At 50.7% G+C, this 17,096-nt stretch overlaps 1 protein-coding gene across 1 annotated transcript in view; it reads left to right on the plus strand.

The window, feature by feature from the left end:
- The first annotated feature begins 11,873 nt into the window (after positions 1-11,873).
- The window catches only part of GNAL (G protein subunit alpha L), a 100,078-nt gene continuing 94,855 nt past the window's right edge, over positions 11,874-17,096 (plus strand). The window contains exon 1 of the mRNA XM_059706651.1: positions 11,874-12,582. Within this exon, the coding sequence (XP_059562634.1) occupies positions 12,255-12,582 (328 nt within the window). The 5' untranslated portion in view covers positions 11,874-12,254. The remainder of the gene's footprint in view (positions 12,583-17,096) is intronic.

Raw genomic sequence — 17,096 nt, forward strand, 5'->3', positions numbered from 1 at the left:
GAGTCGTGCATGCAGGACACCCCAGCGCATTGGACTCCGTCGTCCTCACCCCCAAGGGACCCCCTGTTTCATAGTCCCCTTAGCCCCTCCTAGGCAGCAGGCGCACAGCAAGGCCAGGCCCACCAGGCCACTCCGCACACCTGCCTCCGGATTCCCCCAGTCCCCTCAGCCCCCTAGCCACCCAGGGCCGCCCAAGGTTCAGGTAACCAGGGCCGGCGGAGGCTTGTGCCGCTGGCAGTGGCAGCAGCAGAGGTGTGATGGGGCATCGCCTTACCCTAATCACTGGGTCGCTTCCCACCCCTGAGGGCTCCTGGACTGTGAGAGGGGGCAGGCCAGGCTGAGGGACCCCCCAACTCCAGTGCATGAATTTTCATGCACCGGGCCTTTAGTAATAATAATAAATAAGCAGCCTTGCGCATGTATGTCCACGTGCAAAAACACACAGAGTTACTTTATGTAAACCTGTAATCTTTAAACATGTCCATATGTTGTAACTGGTATTGATCTCCAACACATGAGAGTGAGTACCTATGGGGACACATGGAAGTTGGAACTGGGGATAAGGCAGGACAAGTAAAATAAGAGAGGGGCCTTTTGCACAGACCAGTGAGGACAATGGGCCAAGAACCAAAGAGCATGAATAAATCAATCTCATCTTCCAGGTGCCACCCTGGAGTAGGTGCTGCGGCTGCTGCCCCAGACCCTCGGGACATAAGTCTGCAGCTTCTGCCTCTGCGATCTTCCTCAGAAGACAGTCTTTGGGGTGCTGGAGTGGTTTCAACTAGATGTGCTGAGAGCTGGACATACCTGGGAGTTATGGCCCCCTGAGCAGCCCAGAGCCAGCAGTTGATCACTGAGGTGCAGGAAAGCCCGCCATTCGGCCAGGCAGGACCACGTCTGCCTCCTGTGGCTCAGGCTCCAGCACCCCTGGGTCAGGTGGAGCTGAAATGGCACCTGAAGTCCCTCCCACCTGGTGTGTGGTTCCTTCCTACCTGGCTTCTCCTAGTCTCTCACTGGCTTCTCCTGGGAGAACTGTCCTAACAAACCACTTGCATCCAAATGTTTGTCTTGGGATCAGCCCTTGAGAACCCCACCTGACGGCAACTTCCAGCATGAAACAAAGAAACATAAACTGCTCTCGCCAACCTAGTGCGCACAAACAATAACATGTACTTTCCTATAACTCAACCGAACTTCTATTTAGAGACCTTGCTTCCCTCGGATGGAATGAATTTCTCATTTTGTTCCCAATGGTATACTGGTAAAGCAGGATCGACAAGAAAAAAAAAAAAAGTCCTCATTTCTAGAATTTGCTAATTTCCATGATAGAAATACTCCCACCATGGCCCATCTCAAGCTCCCAGTATGAGGTCCCTGAGCAGGGGGCCTAGAAAACTGGGCACAATGGGGTCTCGTGAGCCAGGAGAGCCAGCTCCAGCTCGCACCTCCCGTTCTGACCCCCACTCTTGGGTTCTTGTCTCTGTTGCTGTGAACATAGGTGATGGTGTGACATGGAGTGTGGTGATCACCTAGCCCAGAATCTCCCTTCAGAGACTTTCCTGTGCGTGGCTGCCTGGTCCCTGGAGGTGCTGACTCTGTCTGGTACTTTCTTGGCATACAAGGCTGCCTGTGGCCCTGAACTCAAACTGCAGCACAGCCGCATTTTCCCTCTGGTTCTTGCTGACATCCCAGGGTCCCACCCAGGAAGCCAGGCACGTGTTACTCTTCTGCGTCTCCTTCCCCAAGCTTGGAGGCGAAGTGGGTGGGGGCAGGGACACTCTCCTCAGCACCTTGCCCATGTCTTCTTCCTTTGGGACACCATGATTAACATAATTTTAGCTCATTCATTCTCTAAGGTAGACATGTGAAGCAGGGGGTCCCTCGGGGGTGAGGACACCGGAGCCCCAACGCACTAGGGCGTCTGCATGCACGACTCCGGAGACCAGGTTCGGTGATGCAGATCCGTTTTGTTGTGGAACTAGAGGGGTATATATAGCATGAGGGGACCAATCAGAGGGAGACACGTTGCTACAGGCGACCAATGGCTGAAAGGCTGGGGTACTGTGCACGTGGCTCTAGGACAGGGGTGGGCAAACTTTTTGACTCGAGGGCCACAATGGGTTCTTAAACTGGACCGGAGGGCCGGAACAAAAGCATGGATGGAGTGTTTGTGTGAACTAATATAAATTCAAAGTAAACATCATTACATAAAAGGGTACGGTCTTTTTTTTTTTTTTAGTTTTATTCATTTCAAACGGGATGGATCCGGCCCGCTGGCTGTAGTTTGCCCACGGCTGCTCTAGGAGTTCCTTCAGGCGGGCGTTGCTACTTCCTGGTGTGCCGAGGAAGCATGTCATGGTGGAGTGTGCTCACACCATTGCATCAGCCGCAGCGCTGAGACATACTTCCCGAGCTCTACGTACATCTCCCCCTTCCTTTCTAATTAGCGCCAAAGCAAAGGAGTTGTCACTACTCAGAAGGAGATAGAAGGGTGGCCTTATAGACGGGTAAAAGGAGTAGCAGAGGCATGTGCCACTGGAAACTGGGTACTGTCTAACCAACTGGCATGAGAACGCCAGGGTGAGGTATCACAGTCCACAGTCCTTATCTGTGTGCCCCCGTGCTATTAGCTGTGATGACAGCACACATTAATAAGAATAACGTTCCTGCCGACGGGTTCCCCTCTGACGCCATGCGCGCGGCTTGGTCCTGTAGAGCCTTGATGTCACCCCAGGTGATGGGGTGGGCTCGTCAGTGTCTAGGTCGTCTCCACCGTCGGGGCTGGTTCTCTTCTATGGTCAGGTCATCCATTTCCTCCACGGGGGGCGATGGTGGCGATCTACGGCTCATCGCTGGTGGTGTAGGTTTTTACGTCACGAGCAGGGATCCACGCAGGACTTTTGTCGCCTTCTGGAAAAATACAAGCAAACCCTCTCCCCTGGGTTAAGAGCAGGTCGGGGCCTTCCCAGGCTCTGGTGAGTGGGTCTCTCCACCGGACCAAAGGAAGAGGTGTTGGTATGTCCCGGAGTCCTCCCCAGTGTTTATACATAGGGGTTAATCCATGCTCATCAAAATGAAAATAATTGAGGGTAGTTAAGGCTTGAGTTAGCAGTGTATGAGGATTTCTCCCTAACACTCCCACTTTTTCTTTAATCAGTTGGGCCTTGAGTTCCCCGTGTAGTCTTTCAATAATTTCCTGTCCCTGGGGGTTATAGGGGATGCCCATGGTATGCTTGATGTCGTGTGATTTTAAGAAGTCTTGAAATAGAGTGCTGGTTGTAGCATGGTCCATTGTCAGTTTTTACCTCCCACGGGAATCCAAGGATGAGAAAGGGAGCCTTGAAGGTGGCTTTTCCCCCCGTTTGGGCCTGGGCGAACGTGGCTCCTGAGCAAGTATCTATGACTGTGTGGACATATTTCAATTTGCCAAATGCTGGGACATGCGTGACATCCACTTGCCATATGGCATTGGGCTGTAGTCCTCGGGGATTGGCCCATCTGGGTTGTAAAGGCCCGAGGGGTAGTAGAGGGCCACAGGATCGGCAAGCACGTATGAAGTGCTTGCACTGAGCTAGGGGCAGATGGGGGAAGAGCTTATGGAGAGAGGAGGCTGACATATGAAATTTGGTGTGTAGGAGTCTGGCCTCTTCTATGGGTTGTAGGGTAAGAACTAGCTTGTCGGCTTCTGCGTTGCCTAGGGAAAGTGGGCCTGGTAGGCCAGTATGAGACCGTAAGTGTTGGATATACCAGGGCTGTTTACGGTTCTCTAGGATGTCCTTTAGGAGTTGGAGGCTCTGATCTAACGGGGTATCTTTAACTCTTAAGGTGGAATACCCTATATTTTTTGCCATATGCACTGCGTAAGCACTATCTGAGAATAAATTGACTGGACTATTTTGACAGTAGAGAAGGGCGTATATTATAGCTCTGAGTTCTCCTACTTGTGCTGAGCCTTGATAAGTATATCTAAGATAAGTGGGGTTGGTGGAAGTTTTAGGGGACTTTATTATTGCTGCACAGTAATGCTTCCCCCGTCAGTGAAGGCGCAGGGTGCCCCAGGGATAGGTTTACTAGAGGGGCGTACCAGACCTCGTGTCTCTAACGGTACCTTTTGGAGGGTTTGGAGGAGCCTTTGACTGGGTAGGTGAACTACCTGCCCTGGGTAGTTTAGGAGAAGTAACTGTGTTTCTAGATCTGTGGTTAATAGATGAGAGCTTTGTTCCTGCGTATAAGGAAGTATGAGAGTGTCAGGTTCTTTTCCATATAGGGTAAGCGAAGCCTGCCTGAGCTTCCGTCCTATGAGGGCATAGGCCGCTGTTGGGGGCGTTACTTTAGCAAGCTGGCTGTAGGCCAAGTGTACCCAATAAAGAGGACCCTCCTGAAATAGTACACCTGTAGGAGTTCCAATGGTGGCCAGTACTATCGCTTGAATTGCCTGGGTCAAGTCTATTCTGTGTAGCTCTAGCTCCCTTAGAGCCTGGTTAACAGCTTTTAAGACCTCTTTGAAAAAAAAGGAGCGGTTGGGAGCTTCAGTCACCCCCAGCCTGAAAACAGCCCTCAGCTCCTCACCCAGACTGGCCAGGCACCCCAGTGGGGACCCCCACCCTGAAGGGTGTGTGACCAGCTGCAAACAGCCATCATCCCCTCACCCAGGCTGGCCAGGCACCCCAGTGGGGACCCCCACCCTGATCCAGGACACCCTTCAGGGAAAACCAGCCGGCACCCACCCATGCACCAGGCCTCTATCCTATATAGTAAAAGGGTAATATGCCTCACAACACTGGGATCAGCGGAGCCGCGAGGCCTCCCGGCACCGGGATCAGCATAACAGGGGGCAGCGCCCAAACCCCCTGATCACCTTGCAGGTCTGTGTGTGACAGGGGGCGGGGCCCCAACACCCCCCCCCACGGGCCCTGCTCTGTGTGTGACGGGGTAGAGCCATAACCTCCCCATCGGCCCTGCCCTGAGTGTGAGAGTGGCGGCACCCCAACCCCCTGATCGGCCCTGCTCTGTGGGTGATAGAGGGCGGCGCTCCAACCCCCTGATGGGCCCTGCTCTGTGTGTGACAGGGGGCTGCGCCCCAACCCCCTGATTGGCCCTGCTCTGTGCGTGACAGGGTACAGAGCCCCAACACCCCTGATGGGCCCTGCTCTGTGAGTGACAGGGGGAAATGCCCCAACCCCCTGATTGGCCCTGCTCTGTGCATGACAGGTGGTGGCGCCGCAACCTCCCCATCAACCCTGCCTTGAGTGTGACAGGGGGCGGTGCCCCAACCCCCCAATCGGCCCTACCCTGAGCATGACTGAGGGTGGAATCACAACCTCCCAATCGCCCTGCTCTGTGCATGACAGGGGGCGGCGCCCCAACTCCCCAATCGGCCCTGCTCTGAGCCCGACCAGGGGCTGCACCTAGGGATTGGGCCTGCCCTCTGCCACCCAGGAGCAGGCCTAAGCCAGCAGGTCGTTATCTCCCGAGGGGTCCCAGACTGCGAGAGAGCACAGGCCGGTCTGAGGGGCCCCCCTCCCCCCCGAGTGCACAAATTTTTGTGCACCAGGCCTCTAGTCTATATATAAAAGGCTAATATGCAAAGTGTCTCTCGGGAGTTCAACCAGGAGACCAAGAGTTCAATCGCTTGCTATGACATGCACTGACCACCAGGGGGAAGCGCAGAAAGAAGGAAGGCCCTGATCGCCGGCCAGGCCTAGGGACCCTACCCATGCATGAATTTCCTGCACCAGGCCTCTAGTTTGGTAATACCGTTTAGAACTGCCCAGAACTTGAGACCCTTGTCCTACCTAACAATCCCCCCCCCCACCAGCCCCCGATATTTCTCGATCCTCATTCTTGAGGGACTAGGGATGAGGGTCATACTTATGCCACTGCTTCCTGTTGAATATGAACAGAGGACATCTTTGAGTCAGAGGAGTAAACTTCTCTGACTGCCGACTCATGAAAATCTTGGGGTCCCACAGGTTCTGGGATTCCTGAGGACAGAAGTGCATAAGGAGACATGTGCCTTAAGAGGTGAGGCAGAAGCAGGGGGAAATCAAAAGACCAAAACCTTGTTGTTCATAAACTCATCCTCTGAGGGTGGGAATCTAATAAACAAGCTAAACCACAGTGACAGCCTTCCTAAGAACAAAGATGCCAGCAAGGGAGAGAAGGGGGATGGTGCCGTCATATTTGAATCTTCTTTTCCTATGACTCAGGACACCACGTGATCATCTTTATTTAGGAATCACTTCCTGAGCTGCTGGTCTCTCCAGGTCTTTGAAGGACAGATAGGACCGGGCAGAAAGGGGGAGGCCAGTGGGTGAAGCACAGCAATCCCAGAGGGAAAAGGGATGCCGGATAGGACAGTTGGACACACTGTCCAGTCGGTGTCACCGTGGTTCCTAAAGCACAGTCATGCTGGCCATGTGGCTGAGGGGAGAGCGCGGCACCTGGTAAGGCAGCTTGGTCTAGGGAAGGACGACACCGCGGCGGGAAGTCCTGCCCCGGCCCCTGCATCCGCTGTCTCGGGACAGCGCACCACCGGAAAGCCCCTGTGACGGCAGGAGGCACTGCCCAGGAGCACACACACTGTGTGTGTGTGTGTGTGTGTGTGTGTGTGTAGACAGTCACACACACAGACATCGGAGGAGGTAAGGCCAAAGACATGAGGCCACAGCGTTCAGGCCCACACGGCACGCTGTGCTCAGACATCCTGTGGGACACCACCCCCTGGTAAGCCCTCCACACAGCTGCAGCACAGAGACCGCAGCCCGTCTGAAATCAGGATGCGGGGAGAAATCACCACTCACCTCTCTGTTCCCCAAACCCACTGCCCAGTAGGCGCTGGGACAAGCCCTGAGACGAGCAGGTCCTCTGAGGTCTGTGTAACCCACAGTTTCCATCTTCCACAGACTGTGGCTTCTCCACCCCTCGTCCCCACTTTGGAAATATCAGGAGCTCAAGACTGAAAGTGAAAAAAAAAAAAAGACAAAGTGAAGGTTTGGGGGCGGGGAGCTTTCCACAGCAAAGGAATTCTTTAAAATAACTTTAACAACAATAAATTAAAAAAAGACTGAACGTGAGTGCTGGAAACAGCTTCAGGAATAGGCTGTAAGGAGACGGAGGAGAATAGTAAGGAGAGTCAGTGATGCCGTGAGGTGCTGCTCCCATGAGGCATGGGGGTCAGGACACCAGGTGGCTCACCTCTTCCCCTTTGGCCACAGATACCTTCAGTAGCTGCCACCTCCTACCGCAGGGTCAGGTGCCGGCTCCTCTCAGCCCCCTGGCTTCTGGACTCCTAGAGAAGATGGGCTGAGAAGGCCCAGCAAGGCTTGCCCTCCATGTCTGAGACCGCTGGGACCCTGTGAGGCAGAGGACAGGCCCAGGATACCTGGTTGTGAGGCAGGTTCTTAAGACACGAGGAAAACTTCCTGACAAGTGAAATGAGGAAACAGAGGCAAATAGCTGAACAAATTTCCGAGCAATTAGCAGCTAATAAACCGCAAGCCTCTACCCTCCCCAGCCAAAGACACCTAGGAGCGGATGGTTTAAGTCTCTCCTCCAACCAAAGATATCTAAGAGTGGATGGCTTAAATCACCCCAGTCAGGAGACGAGGTAACAACAACTACAACAAAAACAAAAAAGCGATTAGAGCCAGACTAACCCAAGACAGAGATGAAACTGACCCCAGCCCGTTTTGATGCATCAGCATACTCAAGGACACACCTGGAAAGCAATGAATATTCTGTTGAGATCTTCCCCCTGGGATCTCCCCTAAAATTCCCGCCTCTCAAAAATAGATAAAACCCTCGGAACACAGGATGGCAGCGCGCACTCTCCCTCGAGCACGGCTGCGCCCCTTCCCTCGGGCATGTGTTTCGCTTTCTTTATCCGAAGTTCTACCAGGGGAGCCGTGGTCAGTGGCAGCTTGTCCCAGGCTTACCCCCTCCCTCCTGATCCTGTCTCTAAGGGCCCTCCTCCTGCCTCATAGATCTACGCTTTAATAAAATGATTTTCGCTTTCAGCTGGACTCTTGTTTTGACGTTTTTCCTGCACAAGAACCTGCACATCCCAAACCATGTTGGGGCAGACCCGCCTCCGCTCAGCCCTGTTCCGGGGACACACTCTAGTGCCAGGGCAGACTGGCCTTGGCTCAATCCTGTTCCAGTGACAGATTAACAGCTTGGCTCGCATGCCACGATTGAGACCCGGAATCTGCTAAAAGAAAGGTTCTGCATGGTATGGCCTCCCTGGGCCTGTCCCTTCCAGCTTGCACCTTAGCAGTGCAGTATTCTTCTTCCTAAATTCCCGTGTCTGTCTCTGCCTGTGACTAAACACTGGACTGCTCCACTCGCTGCTTCCACAGCAGGGCAAGTGCTGGGTCAGCCCGTTCCTCTGCCGGCCAGCAGACTCCCAGAGCCATAGGGGCCTGTGCCCAAGCTGAGTAAAGGCCACTCCCCAAGGAGGGACACAGCTTAAAAACACCTTGTCCTGTCCCATCCCCAGCCACCTCACAGCTTTGGAGGGGAGAGGGGGGACTTGTGGGCTGCCGCTCAGAAAAGCCGAAGGTCTCAGGAGTCTTCTGGACATGATTGGGCCCTGACACAAGGGAATGCATGACTGTGCACCTGCCCAGAGGCAGTGATCTCAAACCTGCCCTGCAGATGAATGGGCAGGGAGCCAGTCAGTTAGCCTTGGCAAACTCACACATTAGTTGTAGAATGCTTTTAAGATTACTCCTTGCCCTAACCGGTTTGGCTCAGTGGATAGAGCGTCAGCCTTCGGACTCAAGGGTCCCGGGTTCGATTCCGGCCAAGGGCATGTACCTTGGTTGTGGGCACATCCCAGTAGGAGGTGTGCAGGAGGCAGCTGGTCGATGTTTCTCTCTCACAGATGTTTCTAACACTCTATCCCTCTCCCTTCCTCTTTGTAAAAAATAAATAAAATATATTTAAAAAAGAAAAAAAAATAGATTACTCCTTGCTATTTTCTATATACACAATTATGTGATTTGGGAATGCAGACAATTTTACTTTCCTGTTCCCATCTTTCTACTTTCCCTTTGTTGCATTATTGCAATGGCTAGAACTTCAAGCATAACGTTGAAGGAAAATGGTGAAAGCAGACATCATAGCCTTGTGACCAATGTCAGGAAAGGACGTCTTCAGTGTTTCACCATTATGATGTTAGCTCTAGGGTTTTTTTAAAATATATTTTATTGATTTTTTACAGAGAGGAAGGGAGAAGGATAGAGAGTTAGAAACATCAATGAGAGAGAAACATCGATGAGCTGCCTCCTGCATACCCCCTACTGGGATGTGCCCGCAACCAAGGTACATGCCTTTGACTGGAATTGAACCCGGGACCCCTCAGTCTGCAGGCCGTCACTCTATCCACTGAGCCAAACCGATTAGAGCTAGCCCTAGGATTTTAATGAATGTTCCATTATCAGAAGTTTAGTTCTATTCCTGGTTTGCTAGGAGTTAGGAGTTTTTCATAAACAGATGTTAAATTATTTCAAACTAGAGACCTGTTGCACGAAAAGATTTGTGCAATAGGCCTTCCCTTCCCCTGGCTGCCGGCACCGGTTTTCCTCCAGCACCCAGGACCCAGGCCTTCGCTCCGGCCGGAGCCGCCTTCAAAGCCCTCGCTGCTCTGGCCGGAGCCACCTTCAGTCTTTGCTCCGATGCTTCGCACCGTATGCAAATTAACTGCCATCTTTGTTGGCGGTTAATTTGCATATTGTGCTGATTAGCCAATGGGAGGCGTAGCGAAGGTACAGTCAATTACCCTGTTTGTCTACTATTAGATAGGATGCTTTACTGCATCTATTGAGGTGATTATACCATTTTTCTTTAACATGTTAATGTGGTGAATTACACTGGTTATCAAATGTTAAATCAACCTTGCATTTTGGAGGTAAATCTCACTTGATCAGGACATACTATTTTCCTACATTGTTGGAATATTTAAAGATATTCCTAATATTTTTAAAGCTTTACTGCATCTATACTTAGGAGCAATATTGGCCTAAAATTTCCTGGCTTTATATTTTATGTGTCAGATTTTTGTATCAAAGATGTGTTGGCTTCAGGCAAGTCATTGAGTTTTGTTTTTCCTTCCTCTATATTCTGAAAGAGTTTATATGAAATTGGTATTACTATCTTCCTTGTGTGTTTTATAGAATTCATCAGTAAAGTCATCTGTACCTGGAGTTTTCTTTATGGGGACACTTTTTTGTAGAAATTTGCATTTATATCACTGAACATAGTTCTACCTTACCAGTGTATAAATTCCACAAAGACCCGTTTCTTTTGTCTCATCCAGTACCAACCAGAATGCCTAGCACATTGTAGGTACTTGATAAATATTAAATAAATTAATGGATAAATGGAGATGGGTGCATGACTGAATAGTGAAAATGACAGTGATGTTTAGTAACTTCTGTCTTCCCAAGTTAGGTTTGCTATAGCCCTCCTTTAGATTCAAAGATCTAAAAGTACAGCATAATTTTGGCAAAAATTTGGAGATAATGTTAAGTCCAAAACATTATAATACTAAAAGCATAATATGCTAATTATACCAGACAGCCGAAGGTCCTTCCGGAGGTCCTTCAGGACAAAGCCAAGGCAGGCACAGCGGGGTGATGGGGGTGGCTTCCCCTGATAGTCCAGGCCAGACTGCGGCTTAGGCCCACTCCTGGAAGCCTTCAGTAGGACATCCCCTGAAGGCTCCTGGACTGTGAGAGGGGGCAGGCCAGGCTGAGGGACCCCCTCTCCTTCCCCCGCCCCATATGAATTTTCATGCACCGGACCTCTAGTATGGTATAATCGTATGTTATTAACAAGACCTTAAAATGAATATGAATTATGGGTCTCCAATTTCTTTATTTAAAAATTTAATCGAACAGTGCGACTGATACAGTGTAACTGTGTGACATACTATTTTTCGTTAAACAGCCCTATCTCCTGTATTAATGGGATTTATATTAAATAGATTTAACATTTTAAATAAGATTGTGTTTTCACCAAGTTATATTCTAAATTTCTGTACCACCTAATAAGTTATCTTTTTGTACTTACGATAAATTTTACCTCAAATATTAAATTTTATTTTATTGCTAATCCTACTTGGTGGTTAGTTCCTTTCCCTATAATAAAATACCTATAAAATATTTTTTAAAAAAATAAAAATAGATTTAACTTTCAGTCATATTACTCCACGTCATTTTGCTCAAAATTAAGGAACATGGTTTATAGCAGAGTTCTTAAAAGCGATTGCAAAAGCTCTGTAAGATGATGGACGTGAAGTGGGAGATAACCAGGAGGTGGGGGCCTCTGGGGGGTTGTGTCCAGAGGACCGGGAAAGAGGGACCAGTCTGAATGCACCTCTGCTCTCTGCCCCAAACATATTGATTTAAAAAACGGGCTACAGGTGCAGTTTCATATTCTTGTTTTAGCAAATACAAATAATATATGACGATTACATGTGCTCATTTCCAGTTCTTTGATTAGCATGGTCATTGTTGACAATGATTTGGAGATTATGGTCCAGATCAAAGGTATAACGGTATTAAGGCGGGGAATCAAAACTGCGCGGCCACGTGTGCCCATGACGAAAGCTGGAAAAGGGAGCGGCCCGGCGCGGAGAGCTCTGCGGGTGGTATATTCAGGAATGCGGGTTCTTAAAGCCCGTGTCTGCCCCTTCGCCTGCCCCACGACCAAAGCCACGCGGGCTTTCTTAAGCGCCGCCATGGCAGTCCCGGGTGGCCGCAGCCCCACCGCCGCCACTGCCGCATCGTCCGCAGCTGCGCGCCGGGCCGGGGAGGCGGTGTTTACGGTACCGCAGACCCGCACGCGCCGCGCTCCACTCGGCCTCGGGGGCCGGCCCGGGAGGCGAGGCTGGAGCTGCCCCGCCAGCGGCACTTACAGTAACGCGGCCCTGCCCAGGCTGCGGTGATTACGGTAACGGGGTCGGCCCTTTCGGCCGCACTTACGGTACACGCGCCGCTGAGGCAGCGGCATTTACGGTAAGGGGGGCCGGGCTCGGGGGCAGCCGTCGGCGGCCGGCTCCGGCGCTGTCAGGTGATCTGCAGCCCGGGCGGCGGCCGCCCCTGCGCCCGGCGGACAATGCAAAATGGCCCGCCCGGGCCGTGAGGGGCCGCGGTCCTCGGCCCGGGACCCCCGCGCCCGTGCCCTGGACCCAGGTGCAGCCCCCTCCAGCCCCCGAGCCGAGCGCCCGGCCTGAGCCCCGCGCCCACATGGGTCTGTGCTACAGTCTGCGGCCGCTGCTCTTCGGGGACCCGGAGGACGCCCCGCCCGGCCCGGCCCCGATCCCGGCCCCGGCCCCGGCCCCGGCGGCAGAGGGAGCCGTGGCCCGGACCACACCCCCTCGGGGCGCCGGCGGGGGCCCGGCTGGCGCGCGGCCCCAGGCCACCCCGAAGAAGGAGTGGAGGCGGCGCCCGGACCCGCTGCGCGCCGAGGAGCGCGAAGCCGAGCGGGAGGCGAGGAAAGTCAGCAGGAGCATCGACCGCATGCTCCGCGAGCAGAAGCGGGACCTGCAGCAGACGCACCGGCTGCTGCTGCTGGGTAGGTGCCGTCGGCGCCGGAGCGCCCGGGCGCGCGAGCTCGGGGCGGCGGGGAGGGAGGACGAAAGGGGGGCCCGGCGCGGCTCCCCGGGCTCGCGCGGCGTCATCCCCGCGCCGGGGGGCGATGACGTGGGATACCGAGCGGTTTGTCAGCCTCAAATCCTGCGCGGAACGATTCTTGCCCGACCATATTTACTTCGGCGACTCGGCCGAGAGCGCGCTGCCCCGAGGTTTTGCTCTTTCCTACGCCTGGCGGGTGGGGCCGGCGGTTCGCGTATTACTAATTGATGAGCTCCGCGGGGGGTTTCCTCCCCTGGATTGACTGATTGCCACGCTCCGTGATCCACGGGGGTGGCCGGCTCGAGCATCTCCTTTCCTGCAGCGGTGCATTCATGCTGCACTTTGAGGACACGAAGGAGGGGAGGTGTGTAAGCCCATGTGGCTTCCCGCAAAGCCTCTGCTCCAGCCGCAGCTGAGTAGCGGGGTCCGCGGTAGCGTGGCCTGCTCCCTTCGGAGAAGTAACTTCGGCGGCGGAAGGGACGGCAGTCTGTCCCATTGCAGGAGTCCAGCCCGGGCGGGCGCTCTGGGAACGTTTGCTCCTCCCAGGGGCGGAACGGAGTGAGGGGCAGGCCCCCCACGGCTGCTCGCTGTGCTAACTGCCGGCGAGAAAGGGGGCACCAAATCACCAGCGTCCTAAAGTATTAAACTCCATGGTTCGCTAGTGTATTCTTAGAGCTTCTACGTAGCAAGCTAACAGTCCCTCCACAAGTTAACCGAAGAGCATTGGCATGCGCTCCACTGGGGAGTCGAAGAAAAAATCACGAATTCCTGGTGCTACTTGTTGCCTTTTAGGTTTTAAGGCAAAAGAATAAAAATAAAAAAGAAGATGTGGGCTTTTGGCCCGGATTTTGTGAGGTAGATATAAAGAAGAAGAATGATTCAGTTCTGTACTGCTGTGTTTAGGGAAAGAAGCTATTCCATGATTTGAGTAAGATCCCTGCTTACAAATAAATGTGACTTTTATTTAAGATCTAGAAAACGAGTCTTCAGTTTGAAACGGCTCTCCCACAGCAGGACGCTATGATTAAAACAAAGCAAACCTAGCTGCTGTATCCTGATGAAACATCTGAATTTCTAAGATAAAATTAATTGGGGAGGGGGGACAAAAATAAGCAAGCAGGTTGCCTGAAAAGGGCAGCAGATCCGTCAGAAGCAGAGCTCTCATCACAGTGCTGACTTCTAGAATGTGACAGAGCAATGTCCTCAGAGGTCTGAAAACACAGAATTATCATCCTAGAATCTCATACCTCAGTGAACCCCCTTTTGTGTGTGAGGGTAAAATAGATTTTCAGACATCCCTGCCCACATATTTTTCCGAAAAGAAGTTAATTGAAAATTATTCCAGCCAAATTTTTTTAAATGCCTCAGATTAAAATGACTCAAATCGGAGAGGATTGTGGTCTCCAGAAATAAGAGAATAAAGTAAATAAGGTCGAGTTGCGGTGACATAATGTTTTAATGGGGCTGTGCAGTTCAGCAGGTGTTTTAAAAGAGAAAAAGGAAATGTGAAAGCAAACTGGGGCCTATGAGCCCTGTTGGGGAAGCTCAGTTGGTTAGAGCATCGTCCTGATATGCCAAGGTTGTAGGTTCGATCCTTGGTTGCACATACAAGAAGCAACCAATGAATGCATAAATAAGTGGAACAACAAATCGTTGTTCCTCTCTCTCTCCCTCTCTCCGTCTCCCCCTCCTTCTGTCTCTAAAAATCAATCAATAAAATTAATTTAAAAAAAAAAAAAAAAGAATGAACCAGTGAGCCATCTTCTTATGACACATGTTGGAAGACTCGTCTCTTTAAAGACATCGTATAGCCTAATATAGCTTGTATAGCGACATCATAGCGGAAATGACAATGAATCACATGGCTCACACTTGGGGGGGGGGATTGTATCTTCCACCCAATGACGTCATCGGTAAAACACATACTGTTATATCAGGTGGATGTTATTTATTAGCTTTTGTGCTTATTTAAAATTAAACACAGCAAGGTTCTTGGTTGTTGTTAGGATTTAGAACAGGTCTAGCTGCAAATCTCTGAGCCAGAAGCCTGACTTACAGACCTTAAGTGCTTGCTTCTGCTGCCATCTTGCTCACTGATCCCATTCACTCATTTATCTGGAAATGTGCACTGGGGGACAGAGAACTCATAGGTTCAGGAAGGACAGACTTGCTTCAAGGTTTCTCCTTACTCCACCCCCATTAGTCATAGACTAGTCCCATCTTCCTAGTCAGTGTCTCCCCCAGGAGACCCGACAGCCCTCCCGTAGGAATGTATGTTTAATTCCCTGGTAACCATGTTGGCATTCTATTCGCACCTCTCGTTCAGCACTTTGTTACCGTCTGCGTGGCTTTGGGGTGCTTTCCTGTGCTCTGACTCCTCCGTGGGTCCATCCTCATGACCTTCACTTTGTTTCCTACACAGGACTAAGACCTGGGTACCCCACACAGTGCTAAGAGAACGAGAGTCTGAGCCACCGTGGCAGTGAGGGCTTCATGGCGAGAGTAATATGGTCCCCCATTTTAACTTGCAAAAGGAGCATTCTTTCAGGCATGGGGTGGCTGGTAAAGTCCACTAGGGTGGAGATAAGATGCAGGTTCCAGTTAGAAAGGCAGCCAGGGATCGTGAAGTCGGAACTAGACCCGTGCAGTAGGACCGGGGAGGGAATGTGCTTGGAGAAATGGCAGGCCAGTGCATGTGGAGGGTAGAGCATGGGGCGGAGTTCTCAGATAACTGTCACATCCGGAGCAGGAGTTGTGTATTGGTCAGCTTCAGCTGCCATAACAAAATGCCACCGTCTGAGTGACTTAAACAAGACATTTTTTCCTCCCAGTTCTGAAGACTTTTAAGTCCAAGATTGAGGTCTAGCGGGATTGGTTTCTGGTGATGCCTCTCTTGACACAATTCGGTCCAAGACGTGTATGAGAGACTGTATGCTCTGTTCTAAAAGGGACAGTGCGTCCTCGCTTCATCCCATTGTTGCCTTATGAGGATGCAGGCCGAGTGTTGTCAGGTCTTCTGATTTTCCAAAATAAGATAAAAATGCCCATTTTCATTTGAAACCTACTTCTTCTTAAGCATTGACTCAAACTACTGAAACACAATCTATGTGACTGATGCAGTCCAGCAGGCCGCATCTTAATTCTGATCTATCTTAACACATTGCGGACCAGTAGTTTTATTGCTGTCTTTACCTAGTGGCCAGATAAGTTTCTATTGAACGAGTACAAAAAACATTTTACATAAATGTTAAAGGGATGCTTTAAAATTAAATACCCATTACATTTTTGAAGTTATTTACTACATGTTCTTACAAGCTAATATCTTTTTAAAGTATGATACTTTGTAAAACCCTGTGTAATATGCAGCAAGAATTCTTGTGATCTGTCCTCAATGTGTTAAGCCACACAGACGTTGCTTCAGGCTGTGGGCTGAGCTCCAGAGACAGCCGCCCTGGGTCAGCACCAATTAAAAACACAATTGACAAGGCTGGATGTGAGATCAAAATATTTATCCAAACACAGATTGAAAGCAAAGCTACATTCATCAGTCTTCAAGTGAATTTTCTGCCACTGAGCTCATAGTAGATGGCATTGATTTTTCTTCCCCATCTTTTGTTGACGATGATGTCAGTTCCCTGTTCAGCACTTTCCAATTGGGGAAAAGTCATCATGTGCCCCCTAACTATTCATTTGCTATTATCCTTTTACCAGATCATTCAAATTTAAAATGCCAGTTGTGTGTAGGGTTTGTGTTTTTTGCTTCATTCAGTTATTTCCTGTTGTTTATTTGTGTGTTTGGTACTTCTCTGCCATCAGTACATGTTTTGAAAAGGAAGAAATCTGTTTGGAACAGTTACTGCTTTTTTTCTGTATTGGGCTATTAGTATGCAAGGTGAGGCAAAAGTAGGTTTACAACTGTTCACAGGGAAAATAATACAATAATTAATAAACAAAAATACAAGAATAAACTGTGCCCTGGCCACTGTGCCCTGGCTCAGTGGCGGCGCATCGGCCCACGCACCAAAGGGTCCAGGATTTGACTCCCCGTCAATGGCATGTACCTGGGTTGCAGGTTCCCTAGCCCCAGTTGGGGTGCATGCGGGAGGCAACAGTCACTGTGCCTCTCTCACATCCATGTTTCTCTCTCTCTCTCTCCCTCCCCACTCCCTTCTACTCTCTCTAAGAATCAATGGAAAAAATATCCTAGAGTGAGGATTAACAACAACAAAAGAATCAACTGTATTCTGTGTACTCACAACTGTAAACCTACTTTTGCCCCACCCTGTAAAACAGAATGCTGGCATGGCCTTCATTTGTGTCTTCAGTTTCTCTAAGCAGAAGTTCTTGGTACAGTCACCAAAAAAAGGAAGAAAGAAAAAATATTCTCCACTGTGAGGTTTTGAACACTTTATTTTATTTTTCAATTTTCTTTGTCTTTTTTTTCTGAGTGGCAGT

The sequence above is a fragment of the Myotis daubentonii genome, chromosome 8 (assembly GCF_963259705.1).
Source record: "Myotis daubentonii chromosome 8, mMyoDau2.1, whole genome shotgun sequence".
Taxonomy (NCBI): Eukaryota; Metazoa; Chordata; class Mammalia; order Chiroptera; family Vespertilionidae; genus Myotis; species Myotis daubentonii.